This window comes from Hydra vulgaris, chromosome 06, assembly GCF_038396675.1.
Source record: "Hydra vulgaris chromosome 06, alternate assembly HydraT2T_AEP".
Taxonomy (NCBI): Eukaryota; Metazoa; Cnidaria; class Hydrozoa; order Anthoathecata; family Hydridae; genus Hydra; species Hydra vulgaris.
This window is the reverse complement of record NC_088925.1, coordinates 37,717,087-37,739,651: the sequence shown is the minus strand read 5'-3', so window position 1 is coordinate 37,739,651 and position 22,565 is coordinate 37,717,087. Positions and strand designations below refer to the sequence as shown.

The 22,565-nt window shown below is 29.0% G+C and overlaps 1 protein-coding gene across 3 annotated transcripts in view; it reads left to right on the top strand.

Moving 5' to 3' along the window:
• Positions 1-22,125, top strand: part of LOC136081821 (coadhesin-like) — a 34,465-nt gene extending 12,340 nt beyond the window's left edge. For 2 of the 3 annotated variants that reach the window (XM_065800051.1, XM_065800052.1), the window contains exons 3-8: positions 6,783-6,827; positions 18,806-18,976; positions 19,275-19,445; positions 20,443-20,613; positions 20,910-21,080; positions 21,558-22,125. In XM_065800051.1, coding sequence (XP_065656123.1) covers positions 6,783-6,827; positions 18,806-18,976; positions 19,275-19,445; positions 20,443-20,613; positions 20,910-21,080; positions 21,558-22,033 — 1,205 coding nt within the window. In that variant the 3' untranslated portion in view covers positions 22,034-22,125. The remainder of the gene's footprint in view (positions 1-6,782; positions 6,828-18,805; positions 18,977-19,274; positions 19,446-20,442; positions 20,614-20,909; positions 21,081-21,557) is intronic. The other variant, XM_065800053.1, reaches the window with a different exon arrangement.
• The last annotated feature ends 440 nt before the right edge of the window (positions 22,126-22,565 follow it).

Sequence of the window (22,565 nt, the reverse complement as noted above, 5' to 3'; positions counted from 1 at the left end):
CCTAGTATAATGTGCAATATTTATATATTGTAATGTTTACTTCATATAAAATTTTTTTTTTAGAAACTCAATTATACATGACATACAGTTATGGTTTAAAACATGATTATAGTATAAAAGAAATAAATAAATATATGAATAGATTTTTAAAAGTATAAGAAATAAATTTTTTATGATCAAGAATGTAGTAAAAAACAACAAGTGATTACTCCTACACTGTGTGTCCCGAAAATAACCGAACTTCATATTTAAATCATATAACATGCAGCGCCATCCATTGATAATTTGCAGTATGAAAAAGATACATTCATCCTCTTTCAAACGCACCTACATTCATGTAAATCGGATGACAGATGTGAAAGTTACAGCCATTTCAATAAAAGAAAAACGCGTCCTTATGTTATAAAACGAAAATGGAACAAAGAGCGAATATAAAATTTTGTGATAAACTTGAAAAAAAATTCGCTGAGACATACGAATTGATGAAAAAAGTTTATGGTGATGATTGTATGAGTCATACTCAAGTTTATACGTGGTTTACACAATTTAAAAATTGTCGTGAGGATTTAAATGACGATCTGAGGCTAGATTGTCCAGAAGCTAGTAATCGTGCTGAATTGGTGGAAAAAGTCCGTGAAATCATTAATATTGATGCAAATTTTACTACAAGAATGTTGGCTGAGGAATTAAATACAAGTAAAAACACAATTTAGAGAATTTTAATTCAAGATTTGAGTAAAAGAAAGGTATGTGCGCGTTTTATTCCACATGAATTAAATTAAGACCAAAAAATCGCTCGTGAGGAGCATTGCAAAGACATTGTTTAAACCGTTGAAAACAATCCATACTTTCTTGATTCGATCATAACTGGTGATGAGTCATGGTGCTTTAAATATGACCCTGAAACTAAGCGTCAATCTGCTAAATGGAAGTTCAAAGGCGAGCCAAAGCCAAAAAAATTGCGTTTCCAGAAGTCTCGAATCAAGACAATATTGATTACTTTTAATGATTTGAAGGATATTGTCCACAAGGAATTTGTTCCAGAAGGTCCAACTGTTAATGGACAATACTGTTTAGGCGTTTTAGATCGTTTGTGGAAAAGAATTTGTCGTGTTTAACCTGAATACCCAGCAGGAAAACAACTGTTTTTATTGCACGACAATGCACCGCCTCTCAAGATCAAAGAAGTGAACGAATTTTTGATGAAAAAACGGGTTTCTCTTATCAACCACCCTCCATATTCGCCTGATCTTTCACCATGTGTCTATTTTCTATTTCCAAAACTGAAAACCAAGATGAAAGGAGCATTTTATGATGATATCCCAGCCATTCAAGCAGCTGTAACCGAGGTGCTGAAGAACATTTCTATAAATGACATAAAAAATCTATGCATGCGCTGGTTGATCGTGCCAAACGTTGTATGGAGTCTGATGGAACCTATTTTGAATAAATAATAACTTTCAATGATGATATAATGTGTGTTTTATTTTATATCCAAAAAGTTCGGTTATTTTTGGGACACACAGTGTATTTAAAACTTTTAGAAGAAATTTAAATTGTTGTCAATTATGAAAAAATTTTGTTTATGTTTTGTTTTTAAATTGATGAACGAAATAAATAGTTTTTAAATCTTTGTTTTTAATAAGTTAGCGTGTTCCATAAATCAGGACCTCTGATTGCAATCGGAAACTTAATGGCAGCATAGTTTGTTTTCGGTTAAATTTAATTGTTATTCAAAAATCGTGTTGTGTATAAATGATTTACTGTTTTGAAAGTGAGTTAAATAAGATGGGTGCCATTTTATCATCAACTTTGAGCATTATTATAAGGAAAATTAAGGTTAAGCTGAAAAAAGTTGAAAATTTTGGTATTATTTAAAATAAATTTAGTGTGTGACAAGCGATCCACATTTCCGATGATTCTCACAGCGTGTTTTTGTTTATTTAGCAGCGTATTATCTTTAAGTGCTTCAGAGCTGCACACAGCAACATTAGCGTATTTTGGATGGGAATGACTTACCATTCAAAATACGCTAATGTTGCTGTGTGCAGCACTAATGTACTTAACTGTTTGAAAGTTTCAAATACTAATGTACTTAACTGCATTAAGTTTCAGTACTAATGTACTTAACTATTTGAAAGTTTCAAACAGTTTGTTTAACCAAACCTGTTTAAAAGTCTCAAACAGATATGGTCAAACAGTTGTTTCGCTTTGTATTGGAGGCCTATATTTTTTGATATTTTTTTCGGATTATACGTATGTGGTTTTTTAAACATATTTTCAAAAAGAATTTGTGCTCTCAATAGCATGTAATATTAGTCAAAAATTGATGCAGGGTAACTTTAGTCCAATTTTGTTCATTTTGGTCAAAGTTTTTTGTTTTTCAAAGTTAATATTAAAATTAGGTAGAAAAATTTAATTAAAAAAAATATATAATTTTTACTTCAACTTAGTACACAGTCTCCAGTAAAAGTAAACGTTAATAAGGTAAGTTGAGTTTGCGGGACGTATATGCAACGGTCGTGTACAATATATGTGTAAAAAAAGAATAATATAATATAATATACAACTTTTCAAATAATTAAATATCTTAATCACTATTTTGTTTTGTATTTGAAAGAGCGGGGAATTTGAAAAAACTAAAATAAGTTTTTTGCTTAGTGGTGAAACCCACGTTATTGTAAGGATGTTAGCACTGTAAATCGTTTAAAAAAAAGCCAATATTTTTAAATTATTCATACTGGTCGAAACAGCTTGTCTACTATAAGATGAACCCGGTAAATAAAAATGTATTCTAAATTGACAATTAAGGTAGTAATTCGGTGAAAAACCTAAATTCTTTATTTCTTACTAATTTAGTTTTTATTTTTATAAAGTAATTTTCTAAAAGTAAACGAACCTCGAGAGAAAAAAAAAATTACAAAAAAACCCCCTTTTTTTAGTCCAATTCACTTTCAGAAGTCGTTTTCAAATTTTTAATTTAATTTCAAAAAAACTTTATTTCAAGTTGATTTTTACATGGTAGTTTTAACAATAAAACTAATTTAATTCAATACATTTAACTAGGGCCCTGCGAATCACATTTTTTGGTATTGAATCGAATCCGAATCGAATCAGGCGTTGATTCGCAAATCAAGTCGAATCTCGAATCAAATAAGCATTTTAAGGATATCTACACGTGTATGTTTTAGTTAAACTTAGATTTCTTCAAAATGCTTATTGCACTCGTGATTCAATTCAATTTGCGAATTAAGAGTTGCTTCGAATCTTGATTCGATAGGAATCTAAAATTAGTGATTCGCAGGGCTCTATATTTAACTTTATACACAATACACACACAAATATAAGTTATATAGCAAATATAAATAAAAAAATGTAATTTTTTTACTAAAAAAAATGTCTTGAAAATTTACAATTGTTTAAATATTAAAAAAAAATTTATAATCATACAATTTTCGTTAAAGATATAAGCCAGTATAAAATGAAATAAAATTATAAAAACGACAAATTTTGCAAACGCAATTATAACCATCCAATACTTGATATATTTTTTGAACACTTCAAGACTTTTTGCTAACATGGTCTTTTTATTTAGAGTGTTCCAGAGCGAGGTGGCTCTATATATCGTACAGCATGTATTGTTATATATGGAGCCTTTAGGAGATAGAATCAGTTTTTTTCTACAACGAAGTTTATACGTACTTTGTTTTTTATTGAAAAGATTTTTTATGAATATTGGATTTAGACAATTAATGGATTTAAAAGTTTTCATCTTAAGGAATCTCAAGTTTTTTAGATTTTTTTTTAGATTCTTGGACTGTTTTCAAAATTTAAAAAATCATACAGAGATAAATCAAATTTATAGATTGTTTTTAGAGCTTTTTTACGAATTCTATTTATTAGTTTGTCATCTATTTTTGAACGTAACATCAAAATTTTAGGGCAAAAAGAAAACTTAGATAAAATAAAAGCATTAAGCAGCAAAATAGATTTATCACGGGATAAAAAGTTTAGTAACTCAATGTTATTTTGTGACTCATCCATTAAGTAACTCAGTGTTATTTTGTGTTTTCTAAGGTTGAAATTTTGTAATCATTTGCCATTGCTTAAACTTAAAAAACATTCTATATATCTTCAACGATAAAAATGGGTATTCCTTATGTTATACCCTTTATTTTTTAACATTGCTTTACCATATACTTTGCCAGATTGCTTCAAAAATGCTTTTGCGTTTACATTCTTTACTCAAAGGAAAGGTTTAACATTAACATTGTAAAAATAACCGTAAAGACAAGCCTTGCTTCATTAAAACAACAAATGTAAGACGAACAGTCTTTTTGCAACAACCAGGGTTGCTGCTACCTAATAAATAATATGTGTAAAAATATCAGTAGAAAAAAGGGTAGAAAAAATAGATTATAAACAGTTGGATTTAAAGAACTTACATAAACTTACAAATCGCTGACACAGGTGAACAAGGATGATGCAATGTTAACTCATATAGATTTATCAGTGATCTTAGAAGATAATAGTGAATTTATTGATAAATATCACAGCTTTATTTTATTTTCATAGAAGGTTTAGGTAGGTCAAAATGAAAAATATCAGTTGATTCTTCTTTTATGTTTATTACTTTTTATATGAGCATATAAAAAAAAAGAAAAAAAAAACAAAATAATTAACAGAAATGTATAACAAAGGTCTATACCTTTTTTTGTTGTTGTTCGTTATTATTGTAACTATATCAACAACAACAAAAATTATAAAAAAAAATAACACGTGTAAGACAAACAATTTAAGAATAGCACGGTTCTAAATATCATAGCTAAATAACTAAATCCAAAAAAAAATATATTGTTTTTTTGATTTAGTAATTTAGCTTTGGTGTTTTATTGTTATCTTTTTTTACAACTGTGTTTTAGTTGAACCTTGCTGTACTCAACTTGTTTGTTTGACTTACTATAACTAACTTGCTTGAATTTGTTTTTGTTTATAAGTATACTTATAAACATAAACAAATTCACTTGCAGCTTTACCTAACTTTTTTAAAAGAAAACGATATGTAAAATATGTTTCAGCTTTTTGAATGTTTGCATGCAGTTGATATTTCTAAAAAAAATGTAATGATTTAACAGCAATCAACAGTATATTTTTAGAGTGTAAAGAAACTTATTTTTTAGAGTCTTTTATTAATTCAAAAGTAGTTTCTAGAGGGGTGGATAAATATATTGAGAAATATAACATAAAAATGAATATAGCTTTTTTTAAAATTAATGAAAACGAAGATGCTTAAAAAAAATATTATTGCATAAAAGTTATCATTGTTTTTTTTTTTGACAAACACAAATTATGAAAGGAAACCGGGAACAAAGTGGTTTTATATTTGAAGAATAATGAAAGAAAAGATTTCTGCCCCAGTCCAAACCCTTAATTGATGAAACGGTAATACTGCGGCAGAAGGATATAAGTTATTTGAAGTATTTACAAAAACTTGTGCAATTGCCTGTTTCTGTACGACGTTGTATATATATATATATATATACATGTATATATATACATATATATATATATATATATATATATATATATATATATATATATATATATATATATATATATATATATATTTATATATATATATATATATATATATATATATATATATATATATATATATATATATATATATATATACATATATATATATATATATATATATATATATATATATATATATATATATATATATATATATATATATATATATATATATAGAAAGAGCAGCAGCACTTTTTCTAATAAGAAAACGTCAAGTTACATAATGCTGAAACATATATAAAAAATATTTCAAGTTTTACATTTTCAATTGAAAACTCCATTGCATCAACCTTTCCTTAATGTTGATCTATGGCATTCAATTTCATTAAAAAAATTACTATATAGTTTTAAAATTTTGTAAACCAATGTGCCAGCGTGGCTGTGTGTTTAGCACGCAGTGCTTCTGAACAAAAAAGCCGTGAATCGAGTCCTACCACTGGCTACATCTTATTTTTAATTTTTTTTTTTATTGTTTTTAAATGCATAACACATTTGAAGTTTTGTTGAGCTATATTCAATAATGTAACGATATTATTCTCTTTAACAAATAAAAAGGTTTTAAAAAATCTTAAAATTCTAAAAGCATCAAAAAACTGGGAAAATTTGTTGCGCATGTGTCATGATAAAGATACTTATGTTATTAATGCGCTCACGCATAAAGTCCTAATAAGTTGCAAATAGTCTGAAAAAAAAAATTATGATGCGAAACTTAATATAAAAAAATTTCAATAAGACAGTCCTGCTACTCCAGAAGGTGCTGGAAAAAAAAGAAAAAAGGAAAAGACCGTAGCTAAAAAAAAAAATCAAATATTATTTTTGCAATTAAAAGTCATTTTTTGCTATACTTAATTTTTTGCTTTAAATATATATAAAGACAATATATATAAACAAATTTGTAATTTGCAAATTTAAAAAATTTACTTTAATGACATTTTGCTCAGGATCGTATGTAAGACTTTTCTAATAATTAAGTCTTTTTTGTTGAAGCTGTTTTGTTGTGAGTTTTTGTTTGCATATTTAATATGCAAACAAAAACTCACAACAAAACAGCTTCAACAAAAAAGACTTAATTATTAGAAATAAATAAAGTTTATTTGAACTAAACCATGCAAATATTCTATTTGTATACTATTCTTGGAAAATCAATATATCCATGAAAAAAACAACTAAAATTATTTTTTTAGGGCTTAATGCTATTTGTCGTGATTGGTTCGGCAATATTTGTAAAGGTAAGTTTTACTTTTATTTTGTTTGTCGAACCAAATTTAAAACCAGTTTTAAGAAATATTTTAATATTAAGTTTTTAAACTTTATATTACACTTGTTCATTTTAAGTCATTTTTGTCTATTTTTTGGCTTTAAAGGTTTTAAAACACTATGTTTTAAAACATTTTAAACGAAACTTGTAAATATAACTAAATACAAAATTATTAAACTAATTAAAACAACTATACTAAAAATTCAGTAAACCTGAATCCGACTAAAATTGTTATGTTTAAAAGGATAAAATGGTGTAGCTCAAATTTATTTATAAAGCATTAATTGGAAAAAAATGTTAAAACTTATATATTATTTAACTTTTTTTTGTTATCAATATTTGAAGTTTCAGTAGTAATACAAGGAATTGCTGCTAAATAATTGCGTAAAAACAAATTTTTAATTCAAATTTTAAGTCCGTTTATTTCTATCATTTATTTGGAAAACCGGAAATTATTTTTGAATTTTTGAATTTTAAAAAATTTTTATTTTTAAAAACTTTGAATTTTTATTGTATTTCTCTTCTATAGCACACTTCATAGTATTTAAAAAACTATAATAAATAATAACATTGTTCTTACAAACATTTCCTATGAAAACGAAAAGCGTTTTGTGTTAGGTTTTTGCTATGACGGTACGTCACGGGCATCGCTTTACAACACCTAGTAAAAGTTTGCAAGCAATTCAGATGATTATTTTCCACGGTATTGTTTCTTCATTTCAGCAATATCTTAGTAGAAATGCTAACCACGACGAATAGTGTCATAGTAAATTTCGTGTGCGACATCAGAAAACAGACTTTTAAGGATATTTAGCATCGTAGAGCTTCATATGAGTGGGGCAGATGTCGAACAAGATCTAGTGGTAAATGCATCATTTTTAGTTGTTTTAAACAGCTAACTTTCAGACAAGAGCAAAATTCAAACATTTATATGTTTATACTTATGTAAAATACAAAAGTTTGGCAAAAAGCTACAATGATTGGAACCTGGGTAAACATATGAATATTTGGAATTTACTTCACGTCTTGAAGTTAGCTTTATCAAACATCAAAAATGATGCACTTTTTGCACTGATACCTATGCAGTTAGAAGTTCAATACAAGGAACTCATTGCATATAGTTGGAAATGCTTTCCAAGCTGTCAATTGAAGGTCAAACATGGTCTGCTCAAAATGATCATCCTCTAGGAGTTGTCTCTTATAAAACCCAACACAAGTTTTCTTTAATCCTGGCCTCGTCAAATGTGAAAAAAATTCTTATCCAGGTATCTGAAAGCTGCAATTTCTAAATCAGGAGCTTTCACTAGTTACCTAATAAGACTCGGTTATTAATTAAAGGTGGAAGTATTACAATTTGTCTTTCAACTAAATGAAGGTTGCTGATGTTTTTATTACCAGAAATATTTACGTTTTGCAGTGGCCAAAGCGTCCTTGTATAGTACTTAACAAGAATTTAATTGTTCTAGAGGCAAAGACAACACAAGTATTTTGTGTTTCCTTACTGTAGTTCCGTCAAAATGGCATGACCTTGAAGTCAGTACAGACAGACAACATGCTGTATCATAGTGGGTACACTATAACATTTCCTTCTGGTTTTTAATAGCTTTCTCTTATTTATACAATGTTTAATGCTTCATTAACGCATCGCAACTCTTGTGTGTATAACACACTAGGTGGAGACTCTTTATTGTTACCAAATTTGTTAAACAGAGCCGGAATGCCGTTAGAATAACTAAGTCTTTACTTATAGAAAAAGTAGATGGTAGGTCGGCAGTTTGCTTTCAAAAAATTGTAACTCTTTGTCTACTGCGTAATCACAGAACAGTTTGTAGAGCTTTTTGAGATTGTTGGTGTGGGCTCATTTATATATTTTGACTACATTTTTACCACATATATAACAAAAGGTTGTCAGAATAATTCACGTAGTATCTGGAAGCCATAATAATGCCGTTACAATGAGCTGTGTAAGTGAAAACTTGCTTAAATGCAAACTGACATAACTGACTAAGAACTTGATATCATTTAACCTCCCTAAGGATAATAAGGACATTAATATCAGGGAGGCTACATATGTTTAAAACTCAACTCTGTAACTCCGAAATATGAACCAAAACAAACAAGGCCGCTGCGCGGAGAAACAAGTTGAGCGCGGTACAACCATAGACGTAGTGGGGATCACACTCGAAATTTCTCGCTCATAAGGCAAGCGCTCTACCATTGCACCATTACTGCATTTATGGAAGTTTTTAGGAAATTTTTTTTTAATTTATTTTACAAATTACAAATTATGTTTAAATTTCACACTTACCATGTGAAAACAGACTTTAGAGACTGTGTTTGAAAATATGAATTGAGTAAAAATAAGATTTTATTTAACTTTTTAAAGAAAACTGAAAATACTAAGACGCCAAAATTTTTTAATATTCTACAAAAATTTTGATACCTTATGTTATGAAAAAATAATCGTACCAATTATTTACCATTACCTTTTTGATCTAGGTTAGGATCTTTTGGCTTTCAAATAACTTTGATTATTTTACTATTGTAAGATGGTAGTTTATTTGGTAATATAAAGTCAATTTTTGAGGTCTGAGCAGGTAAATCATTAACTAAGAAAAAAAAAAGAAGAGGATTTAGTACGAAACCTGTAAGTGCAATGCTAGCTTCGTCTTTTCATTTAGATATAGAATTACCTAAAACGTTTTTTAACTTGCTGTTCCTGGGCTTCGCTATTTATTAACTTTGTATGTCATCTGCTCTTACTTTATGAATGATATTACGGTGGCGCTCATTGTCAAATACTTTCTTCAAGCTAGAGATATCTTATGTGGTTTTTATTAATAGTACCTATATTTTTAATATTGGTACTGCAGACTATTTTAAAAATGAAACCGTGTTTTGATTTATACATAATCTTGTTGTTGCTGTAATAGTTCATAATTGTTTAACGTATCATATTTTCTTCGTCACTTTGATTTGATTTTTGATAGTAAATTACATAAAAGGCGATTTGATCATTCCAAAAATTTACTTACTTTGTCGCCTTGATTTGATTTTTTGAAATCAAACTTTGTCGCTTTGATTTGATTTTTTTTATATATGACAGTTTATTGAACGACCAGTCATTTGCAAAACCCAAGGAAAACTCAATCTTGATAATATTCTTCTTTTGAGTCTTCGTTTACAGGATGCATTTGTTGGAAGATTGTGATTTAAAAAAATGCCAACAATAAGATAAATAAGAGCGCTCTTCAACTGGTCAGACTATGATCTAACTTTCCCTTAAAAAATAATGCGTCCCAAAAATGTACATATTTATTTACGATTTAATTAATCACATGTCTTAACTCTTTCATTGGTAATTTAAATCCAATCACTTTACAACCAAGTCTTATAAGATATTATTTGACAGGCAAAGAAAATATTATACGTTGAACTAATATTACTCATAATACTTTTTGATATTTTGTTTTAGAATATTCAATAACTCGTTCTTGATTATTTTCTTAAGGTATAAATAAATCCGTTTTTTGTTTGCGACGTACCTTTGTTGCTCTGTAATAATTTGCGAGAAAACTATAAGGCTCCTCTTCAAAGATTAAGTATGTAATACTCGTTTTTAAACGAGTATTACATACTTAATCTTTGCAATATATTAATCAAATGCAATATATTAAAATATATTGCATTTGCTGGTATTATCAATAGTAGTTCTATCTTTTATATTTTTGAGAGCACAATTAAGTTTATATTTTGGTATTTGTTTCAGATGTACGTATTAAATACTTTGATATTTAATTTGGCTTTTTCCACAAACTGTTTACAGCTAAAGGGATCTCAGAATGTTAGGTGTTTTTTAAGATTCTGCTAAGCTCAAAATATTTGAGCATATACTTTGTTTTCACTTTTATGAGTTAAAGTAATACTCCGACTAGATTGCCAAAATGTTTTAATAATTTTATACTATGGTTTTCATATGTCTGTAGATAAATATTTAGGACATTGTTTTTTCATTTGTGACTTTAGAATGTCAGGTTAAATAGTAGGTAGTATTGTTGCCAAAGTTGCTTAGGGAATCATGAATTTCTGAATAAATTATTTATTTTGCATGCTGAATATATTTCTAAATGTTTGATTCACTTATCTTTCATACTTTTTACATTCCACCACACAATGCTAGGTTAAGGGACCTCAGAACGCTAAGAAAATAAAAATTAATTACAAAAAAAAGAAAAGTTATTTGCATTTAATTTCATTTTGACGTTATAGAATGAATATTCTGCTTATAGTTTCGTCACGAAACCTCATTCAAAACACACTTTAGTGTGTTTTCTTTGTTTGCTTTTGAAAAAAAAAAAAGTTAAACTAAAGTGCGTTTACTAAAGCAAAGCGCAAATACAAAAGTGTGTTTTGATATTCCTTTTAGTAAAGAATAAATAAGAAATGGGAAAGTCTTTTAGAATTAAACCAACAAGGAAATCAAGATGCAGTGTTCTAAGAGATGTCATAATGATGAAAAGTAAGCATTTAGAGGAAGCACTTGAGTGGTGCCGAATCAACAACAAAAATGGTTGGGCCGCAATCAATTCAGAAAAATCTCCACTAATTAAAGATCTAAGAACAATAAATAAACGAATTGACGGTGTCATTATAACTGGAAACAAGAAGGAATATTGTTCAATTTTTACAAAAGATGAAGAAGAGTCGTTAGTCTGTTATATAAGAAACAAGAATAGGTAATATCTACACACAATTAAGAAATAAAACATTTTTTTATAAACTGTTATATACTGTAATAAATTCCTGATTTTTTTAATATTGTTCATTAAGAAAACTAAGCTTATACTATTTATTTTTCTTGTATTATTATTTCAATAATATATTTAGGTGCCTCCAAGGTTTGAACAATTCGGAGTTGACAAGGATAATTTTGAATGTTTTGGAAGTAAGAAAGCAAGTCTATAGAAACCTTTGTGGACGTCAGATCATTAAGCTATCACCAAATGCTTAACGAGCACTCCGAATAAAGAAGCTTAGCAAGTCTTTTTGGAAGCGTTGGGATGCAAATTATCAAAAGTACATAGCCAAAAAGAGACAAGGAACTGTATTCATAAATCGTGCCCTTAACTGCACAAAAGCAATGGCATGTAAACATCATAACAAATTAGCTGAACTTATAGAATGTTATATTTTCATTGATGCAAATCAATTAGAAATAGGTGTATGACAGGGATATATAGATACCAGTAAGATTTACAATCATGATGAAACCCCCAGTTTATAAACTATGGAGTTGATGATACTCAAAATGGTTTAGTGTATGCTGGAAGAGGGGAAAGTTGTCAAAAGATGATGAGAGAAAATAGAGAATGCGTGACTATACATCCTTTGTTTCCTTTGGAGGAGATATAGCAATGTGCCAAATCATATTCAAGGGAAAAGGGATTAGTGCCCACATGGCTCCAAAGGAAGCAGTTATACGTGTTCCGAATCTTCTTAACTCCACAAATGAGAATGAAGTCAGGATCACAGTACATTTCAATGTGCATATCAAATGTTTAACCAATTTTTAGAAAAAAGCAATATAAAGCGGCCTGTTGTTGTCCTATCTGATGGTCACTCATCAAGATTTGACTGTGATGTATTGACATTCCTAAGAAGCAAAAATATTAGAATTTTCATCACTCCATCTGATGCAACTGGCGTTACCCAGCTCCTTTATCAAATCATTCAGAAAATGCACTCTGAGTGAAGAAGTGCTAAGTCTGTACTTTATTCTTCGTTTATGACAATCAACAGAGAAAGTTTCATGAATATACTTGCAGAATTATGGCCAGAGTGGGCATCAAAATAAACAATCAAAAATGCAGGTAAAAAAGTTGGCATTTCAAGCGGAGAACTTATTGTTAAGTGGATGCAGGAAGATAAGTTTTTACGAGCTGAGCTGTGTATTCATGAAAATACCAAAAAAGATCATATGTCAACAGCAGTAACAGTTTCATCTCCATAAGATGTTCGCTATGGCTCAGCAAGATATTGGAAACATAAATACGAAAGTGCTATGGAAGCTTATCAAACAATATCGGATAAATTAATATCACTGAAAGAAATGCTTAACTTGTTCCCTGTAACCAAAGTAACACCTTAATTGAAAAAAGAAAATGTTAGAGTTACCCAGATTCACGGCTCAATGGAGGGGGAAAAAATATTGGAAACGGTTTCTTTAATCAAGGAAGACAAAGCCAAAAAGGATAAAAGCAAATAAAGATAGAAAATCCAAGCTACAACAACAAATTGAGGCATTTTATAAATGAAAGGAAGAGTGTACATGTGGAAAGAATGTTTGCGTAGCAAGTAAACTTCGAGAATGCTCGTGTTGCCATAATGTTTTGAAATCAACATGTAGTAAAGCATCATGCCGAGGTAAAACAGGCTTAAAACCGAATTTTATCAAACCCTTTTGTGAAATAGGATCCAAAAAATGCCTTCAGTTTGAGTCTGATGAAAATAACATTGAAAACTTCATTCCTATAACTGATTTTATCTAGAATACAACCTAGCGTTCTCTATTCGCCTCATTTTGAATTTTTTTTTGAAGGCAACATTTCTGATAAGGTTCTGCAAACTTTTCAGAAGGGATTGAAATATTTAAAATTATTTAAAAAAAATAAGTTTATTGCTTATAAAGTATTTTCAACGTCTTCGTAATTTAGATTATTTTGAAAGGATTTATGTAATATTGTTTTTTTATGACTTAGCATTATACTCTTTAATTAGATTATTCAACGCTTTTAAAATTTAATTAAAAAAATTGAGTTCTATTTTGGTTTAATTCAAACCTGACATTATGAGGTCCCACTGCATTCTGAGGTCATTTTACCTGTATCGTAGCTAATTAACTCTGTTTTTAAAGCTGTTTTTACTCTTAAAAGTTGTTTTGTACTCGGCTTTAACGTTTTTCATGCGCATTCTTCTCATCTTCTCAGCAAAGATGAACTTTATCCTCAATTCACGTTTGTTTCTCAAATTTTATACTAGCAAAGTTATTTAATGGTCTTTCAGTATCTAACATAAAATGGGCGCGACCATGCAGAGTGTGTCACACTTAATGAGTTTTTAAAAAAAAGTTCTTGCAAAAACTCGGTATATTGAAAACTTCTGTACCACTAATTTGACGCTAAAACAAGAAAAAAATTAAAATCAAAGATCAAAGCTTTAGGAATATATTGGTTTCAGAATAGATTTATTGTATTGGAGTTACCAACGCCATGAGGTTTTCTTTAATATCTGTTTTTACAAGAAAGAAGCAATAGAACTAAAAGAAATATTCTGATAAAATACTTAATGAACAATATTTACTTAAAGTTGATTGGTGAATGGATCTTCTCAAATGCTTTCTTTCAATATCCTGTAACACATATCAAACATTAAATTACTGCAAGATTGATGGATAATTGGAATACAGCCAACCTGGTTACTAGGGTAAAAGCAAGCTAAAGGATAAAGATAGATTTATGGATAAACTTGACAAATTGTTTGACATACCAAAATTTAATTGCTAATATACTACTTGTTAAGTGAAAAACTGATCGTCAGAACGTAACGATGAAGCCCGCATTAATTGCACGTGCGGAAAGAAGAAAAGATTCTAAAGAATTTTATTTTTTATACTTGGCCAAAGAGCTAAAATAAAGACTTCTAGTACACATCAAATCAGATAGCTGATTTAATAGAAAACAAAAAGCTACACAAAATTAGAGAAAGAAGAAAGAAGGAAGAAGTTAGATTTTAGTTAAATAGTTACCTTTTTTATCAATTATTAGTATATGAATAAAAATTAATTAAACTCCAATGTAAAATTAATTTTAGTTACATAAAAATTTTTGTCAGTTTTGACTTAAAACTAAAAAAGTATAATTAAATTCACGATAAATTTGACATAAGATGATTTGTATTTTACTAATGTTAAGACATAACACATAAAAAGTATATAATTAAATCTATTTGTGCTTAAAGTATTTTACAAAATATAATTTAATGAAAGTTCTATTCCTTTATTTATTGTTAAAAAAATAAAAAAGTGTCTAAAAAACTGCAACAAATAATTAGAAGTCAGGAAGAAAGGTTTTTGTTTGAATTTAGTGAAACAGAGGACTTATTTAGTATTGAAGGCAGCATAACAAACAGCATTACTGAACTTAATTTAATGTGTCGATAGAATGATATTCAGGAACGTTTACAAGGAAAAAGGAATTGTGACCGTGTTTCTAACATATTTTTAGCAAACATGCAATATGATACAGGCTTACAAGAAGCAGTAGCAAATGCGATGGCAGCTTGGAAGGATGCAGAAATAATTAAAGAAGACGATACCAAGTTAGTTATCGATCACAACAAAGTCAAGCAAGCTCAAGAAAAAGTTATGCAATCTCTTTCTATAGAGTTTGACACTCAATCTACGACTAGCATTAATGATTCTGTTTTTATTTTAGGTGGCAAAATTGATAATACAAAAGTTCAATTAATTGTTGAAGGTTTAACTAAATATTATAGTGCAACAACTAAAGAAAAACATTAAATAGTCTGATATCAAAAGCCCGGTGGTAAGTATCTTTTTTATTTCAAAACTGAAGAATTTCAAACTCATATAAAGCACGTTGAGGTAATTGCTCTGAAAATGTATGAACTTTTGAAAAATAGTGGTACCGATAAACACTTAAAGGCAATAGGTTGTGATTCTAATAGTGTTAACACAGAGTAGTTAGACGAGGCATTTAATTAGCAGGGCATTTCATTCGCTGAAAGTGAAGTTAGAAAAAAAGCAAAACTGGCTAGTTTAGCTTTTTTGCGCACTGCATACAAATTAACTTCCTCTGCGTCATCTAATGAAAAATCTAGATGGAGAGACTCTGAGCAGCAACAAATAAAGAGGCTATATTGGAAAAATTTTTAATGACGTCACTGTCCAGGAAATTAACTTATCCTTTGAAAAAATTGATATCAGAAATCCTCTTATTACTCTAAAAGATTAAATAATGAAAAATTTATTTTTAGATTAGTTTTATGGGTATAAAATAGTGCCTGCCATTAGAAGTGGAAATATACCCGCAATTGGCTTCACATAAAATTGTGCCAGTTAATCATTTCAGATGGTTGAAAACTTCCAGACTTTAAAAAGTTTGGATCTCAAAGCATAAGATGGAAATCAAAAATTAAAAAAAAAAAACATTAAATTAATAATTGATTTTGTTCCGGGAGTTTGGATATCTATGTGGTTAAAATTAAAGACGAGCACTGGTTTACTAAAGGACCGAGACACATTCTTTACCAGCTTGCCAACTGAAACATCAATCAAGTACAATAATTGAATTGTTATGCCAACAGTTTGACGTTCAGCGAGGTATGCTTTCTCTGAGTTCGTCATTTAGACCATGCTATGCTCAAAGAATGTTGAGGAAAAATAGAACGGTATGGAGTTAATTGTAAAAATCAGTGGCCCCAGTGACGAAAAACTTCAAACCGGAAAAATAAACGTTAAATAAGGTGTATATAAATATATATATATATATATATATATATATATATATATATATATATATATATATATATATATATATATATATATATAACCGGAAACATTCAGAAGCATCCAGACGCATCCAAAGGCTTCCAGAAGCATCGAAAAGAAGCATCTAGAATCTTCCAGAACAGGTTCACACAGGTTCATTTTACTGTATAAGAGACATGTAAATCGACATGTAATTCAGTCAGTATATGGAAGTCAATCAGTCAGTATTATCAAGACAGTTTATCGAAGTGAGTTTTATCAAAGTGTTTTATCGAAGAACATCAATACAACAAGTGAAATACAACAAGTGTTTCATTACCTCAATACAGTCCACATCCAACCAAGACATTGTGTTCCAAATAGCATTATTGTATCATCGCAAGGTAAATGTAACGCGGTAAGCCTTGAGAAGCGTGATTATTTATTTTTATTACTTTTATGACTTCAAATGCAAAAATGGCTCCCGACAGTCTTGGGTTGGAACTAAGAACGAAAATTATTGGCGATTACGTAAGTGGAATGTCACTATAAAAACATTTGTGATAGACATCGCGTGAAAAAATGGACCGTATCAAGACTATGTTCCAAATATTGTTCTGCGGGGAAGTTGGCAGCAGATAACAAAGGTGGAAGACCGCGTTCCACCACTTCTAGAGAGGATTCTATGATCGTCAGATCCGTCAAGAAGGATCCCTGGATATCATCAGTCAAGATACAAAAGCAATTAGAGCTGTCTGTATCGGACCGAACAATCAGACGACGTGATGTTGAAGCCGGATTGTTTTCTCGACGCCCTGCAAAGAAACCACTGATTTTACTAAAAAACCAGAAGAAAAGACTCCAGTTTGCTACATCTCATATTGACTGGAATGTGCAGAAATAGCGAACTGTCCTATTCAGTGATGAATCGAAGTTCAACATCATTGGGAGCGATGGCATTTGCTGTGTACGTCGACCGACCGGAAAACGCCTCCATTTACTTTACTGCCATAAGACTGTGAAGCATGTTGGAGGCAATGTAATGGTCTGGGGGTGTTTTCTGCTAACGGTCCAGGTCCGATACATCGAAACGATGAAATAATGGACCGTTTCATGTATAAAAATATCCGGAAAGATGTTATGTTACTTCATGCTGAATAGAATATGCCAATAAAATGGTTTTTTCAGCAATACATCGATCCAAAATACACTGCAAAAGTAGTCAAGCAGTGGTTTTAAGACAACCACCTATCGATGATGGATTGGCCGCCTCAATCTCTGGATCTCAACCCTATCGAGAACCTGTGGGAGATCGTCAACCGCAGAATTAATCTTGAAGGTGTTCGTAATAAGGATGAACTGTTTGAACAAATTGAAAAGGCCTGAGCAGCGATTCCACAAAGTTTCATTGATCACCTGATTGAATCTATGCCTCGAAGATGCAAGGCTGTGATCGACAACAAAGGATTCGCCACGAAATATTGATAGCGAAATTCAGCTTGGTCGAGTTGCACTTGTTTTGTCCAGAATGAAATCAACTTTTTTGAATACCTTTGATTAATTTATTTATTTTCGTGTACAAATAAAAAACTTTGTGATGAATAAAACTTGAATAACTTTGTCTCTAAACAGTTACATAGTTATTTCTCTAAATTGAAAAAATGCAGCACTTTTATATAAAGAAACTAATTTAGCATTATTTGGTTGCACTCGTTTTGTCCGATACTATATATATATATGTGCATATGTATATTGTTTACCTTAATCCTTATTATCAGTTCCAACCCTGACGGGGCATAGTTATTAGGTAAATATTGTCTTCTTTTAGCCCCGGTCATGTAAATTTTTTTCAATGTAAGATGGCTTTGTATTCTTTTTTTAATGAAGAAATAAATAAACAAATAATAAATAAATAAAAGTTCGAGAAAAAAAGTAACTTTTATATACTTTTGGCTTGTACCAAACAAATGAATCAGCGGGTGTCTTTTTAAATATATTTATTTCAATTAGATATGATATATTATAAAAATAAGTATAACAACTATTTAAAATAAAACAAATGTTACAAATAACTCAACTATGTAGTCCTTACAATATATTGTTTTAATTAGCAAAAAAAAAAAAAAAGAATGTTTGAATTTGCAAAAAAGTTTGCATTTTACCGATTCTTATTTCTAATTTTAACTTAAATTTTTTTTATTACTTCTAATAATTTGGAAATGTTTTTTGTTTTTGAAATTACTCGTTCTTATGAAATTTCATGCTGCGAAATGGAGATTTTTAATCTCGAATCCAGCATTTAATATTTTACTTAGTATAAAAACTTTACTAAATTAGAAAAAAAGGTTTAAATATCTAATTATTTGTAAGCTGATACTGATCTTTAAAGAATATTAAATTAGGAAATGGAGGTTTCTCAGAGTGGAGCTCATATTCTACGTGTTCAGCAACTTGTGGCAATGGTATTCAACAAAGAGTTAGAACTTGTACAAACCCTGTTCCTAGCTCTGGTGGCAAGGATTGTGTTGGAGAGCGTTTGCAAACACAAAAATGTTTATTAGAAGTTTGTAAACGTACGATAATTTGATTTATTTAAATTTTTATAATTTTAATTAAGTATGACATTTACATGATTGTAAAAATATGTAATTGTTTTTTATTGTTTAAAGTTTATCATGCTTTTTTGTAAAAAGCAGAACCTTAATTAATTGAACAAATATTGTTTAATTTAAGTTTTACATTGAAAACGTATCTTGCTTTTTATATTTTATATAGAATAAAAACTTAAAAGAAAAAATTCTAAAAGAAAAAGTTTAAGTATCAAATTATTTGTTAGCTGATAATGTTCTTTTAAGAATATTATTATTTTAGTCGACGGAGGTTTCTCAGAGTGGAGCACATACTCTGCATGTTCAGCAACTTGTGGCGATGGTAATCAACAAAGAGTTAGAACTTGTACAAACCCTGTTCCTAGCCCTGGTGGAAAAGATTGTGTTGGAAAGCGTTTGCAAACACAAAAATGTTTTTTAAAAGCTTGTCCAGGTACTGATACTTTGATTTATCTAAATTTTTATTATTTTATTTAAGTAAGAGATTTACATAATTGTAAAAAAAATGTGAATGTTTTTTTAGGTGGGGCTGAATAGAGTCCCAAAATTTTGATAGTCGTAAACTTTTATTGGCTCAAATTTGATTGTCGAAAATGTGAAAAAGGAGTTGTGTCGCAAATTGTCTCATTATTGATTGTCGAAAAACAAAAATGGTATAATGTCGCAAATGAGTTTAATAAATAGTGTCAAAAATAGAAAAAGGAAAGATGTCGCAAAGGCGTTTTAATGAATAGTGTCGAAAACAAAAAAAGGAGTAGTGTTGCAAATGAATTTAATAAACACTTTCAAAAATGGAAAAAGAAATAATGTCGTAAAGGTGTTTCATGATAAGTGTAAAAAAAAAAAAATACTAAAACTATAAATGCGTGTTTAGATAACATGATTGACGTCATACTGAAATAGCCTGCTGCCGGGTACTTTAGTTCATACACCAACTATCTTATAGCCTATATTAGATACTAACTTTTAGCCTGATTTCGCAAAGAGAGACGCTATATTGACTGAGAGTTTGGGGTTGGGTAGCAATTTTTTCTTTCATTTTTTTCTTGTTTATTTCTCTCTTTTCTTTCTGTCAAAGCGGTATGCTATAAAGATAAGCAAAACAAGTAAGCAATTGCTGATCTAGATACGCTATTTAAAATTATATTTAAAGTTATAAGTTAAATTTTTATTATCTTGATTAAGTAAGATATTTACATAATTGTAAAAAAATGTAAATGTTTTTTATTGTTTAAAGTTTATCATGCCTTTTCTAAAAAACAGAACATTAAATAGTTGAACAAATAGTGTGTAATTTACATTTTACATTGAAAACGTATCTAGCTTTTTATATTTTATAAAGTATAAAAACTGTCTTAAAGAAAAACAAAGTTTAGCAATTTAATTATGTGTTTGCTGATAATGAACTTTTAAGTGTATTATTATTTTAGTCGACGGAGGTTTCTCAGAGTGGAGCACATATTCTGCATGTTTAGCAACTTGTGGCGATGGTATTGAACAAAGAGTTAGAACTTGTACAAACCCTGTTCCTAGCGCCGGTGGCAAAGATTGCGTTGGAGAGCGTTCACAAACAAAAAAATGTAACTTAAAAGCTTGTCCAGGTACTGATGCTTTGATTTATTTAAATTTTATTATTTTATTTAAGTAAGACATATAAATAATTGTGAATAAATGTAAATGTTTTTTATTTTTTAAAGTTTATCATGCTTTTTAAATTTCATTACGTAAAAAACAGAATTAACTTAACAAAGAGTGTATTTTTTATTTTTTACTTTGAAAATGTATTTAGCATTTCATTTAATATTTAGCAAAGAAACTGTACTAATTAAAAAAAAGCCTTAACATATTATTGTAATATTTTATTGATATTGCTCTTTCAAGTAACTTATCATTTTAGTTGATGGAGGTTTATCCGAGTGGAGTGCATATTCTGCGTGTTCCGCAACGTGTGGTGATGCAAACAAAAGTAGAGTAAGAACTTGTACAAATCCTATTCCGAGCGGAGGTGGTAATGACTGTGTTGGAGAATTATCTGAAACAGTAAAATGTTATTTAGATCAATGCATAGGTATAACATTTATATTTTTATTTTTATGTTTAGTATAACTAACTATATATAGATTTATACTTATAAATTATTTTTAAATTTTTTAAAGTTATGAAAAAAATAAAGTTCATTTTGTTCTCAAACACCATGAATGTTCATTATATCTGTTTAACTTCTACGAACTTTTAAGTTTACTTACAACCAAGGTGTGTTTATATACATGTTCATCAATATTATAAGACTTTTACGTTACTTAAAAAACTAATAATGTTTACATATAAAAGTAACTACGTTTTTGTTAACAACCAGAAGGTGAATGGAAACATCTCAATAAACTTATAGTATTTATAAGAAGTTTTAGTTTGTTATTTGACTTTAAAAAATGATTTATAAAAACTTTATTAACAGTTTTTAACTAAAAAGCTTCTTATAAACACCTATAAACTTATTCTTTTTTGTCACTTTATCTTGTGTTTAATTTTTATCTAAAATTAAAAGTTTCAGGATCAGGATTTGTATTTGATTTGAAATGGAGTTCGTTAAAAAAAGAAGTTTGTCTTCACGCGAAGGACGATTTGCCAGCACAAGTTCCGATTAACCAAAACGGTGTATTAGTTGGTATAAAGATTGTGTACTTGAATGGGAGATTAAAATGTCATGATTCATTTACGGGAAGCAATTTTGGATGTTTTAATGATCAAAGATATTTTAATCTTGCAGTTACGGATAACAAGAGATTGGTTCTCTTTCCATCTCAAAGTCTAAATTATTTATACATTGATGGGTCAAAAAACTATCAGTATCCTGGATTTCTACCAACCGATAACGAAGTTATTTTCGTTAACTATAATTACCCTACCTACTTTAAAATTGGAGACTACATCGCAGTATGGAACTACGAAGATCTTCTTAACTATTATGAGGGAGATAACTCTGGAAGAATGTGTGTGGATGTATACGGCGCGTTTGCTTAGTTGCTTTCTAATAAATAAATTATTTGTCTTTTTTGCTTTTATGTATTTGTATGTTATGTAAATGTTTGTTGCAAAAACTGACTTTGAAATAACTTATGTGTGATCCGTTTTTATGAGTGCACATTACATTTTACATAGTAAATATTAGCACTTTTTTTTTAAGGTAAAAAACATGAAAATTATGTGACTTTTTATAATTATCTATGAAAACTTTATAAATTTTTAAAATTAAAACAATTTTTTTGTAGTTTCTTTTACCCAATGCCATTATGTAAATTTGCAAATGAGGAACAAACAAACAAAAACAACTTTCAATCTTTTATGACTGGAAGATACTGATTATTTCTGAGTGTTTGATATTTTCTTCTAAATTTCTTATTTATAGCTTTTTATTCAATTCACGTGTAAATTGATGCGGATTTGTCACTAAGTAAATAGTTTTGTAACCATTAAAAATTTTCTAAAGAGAGTTTTTAAATAAGTCCTCTTAGATAAAATGACAAATAATTAAAAAACAAACAAACAAAACCAA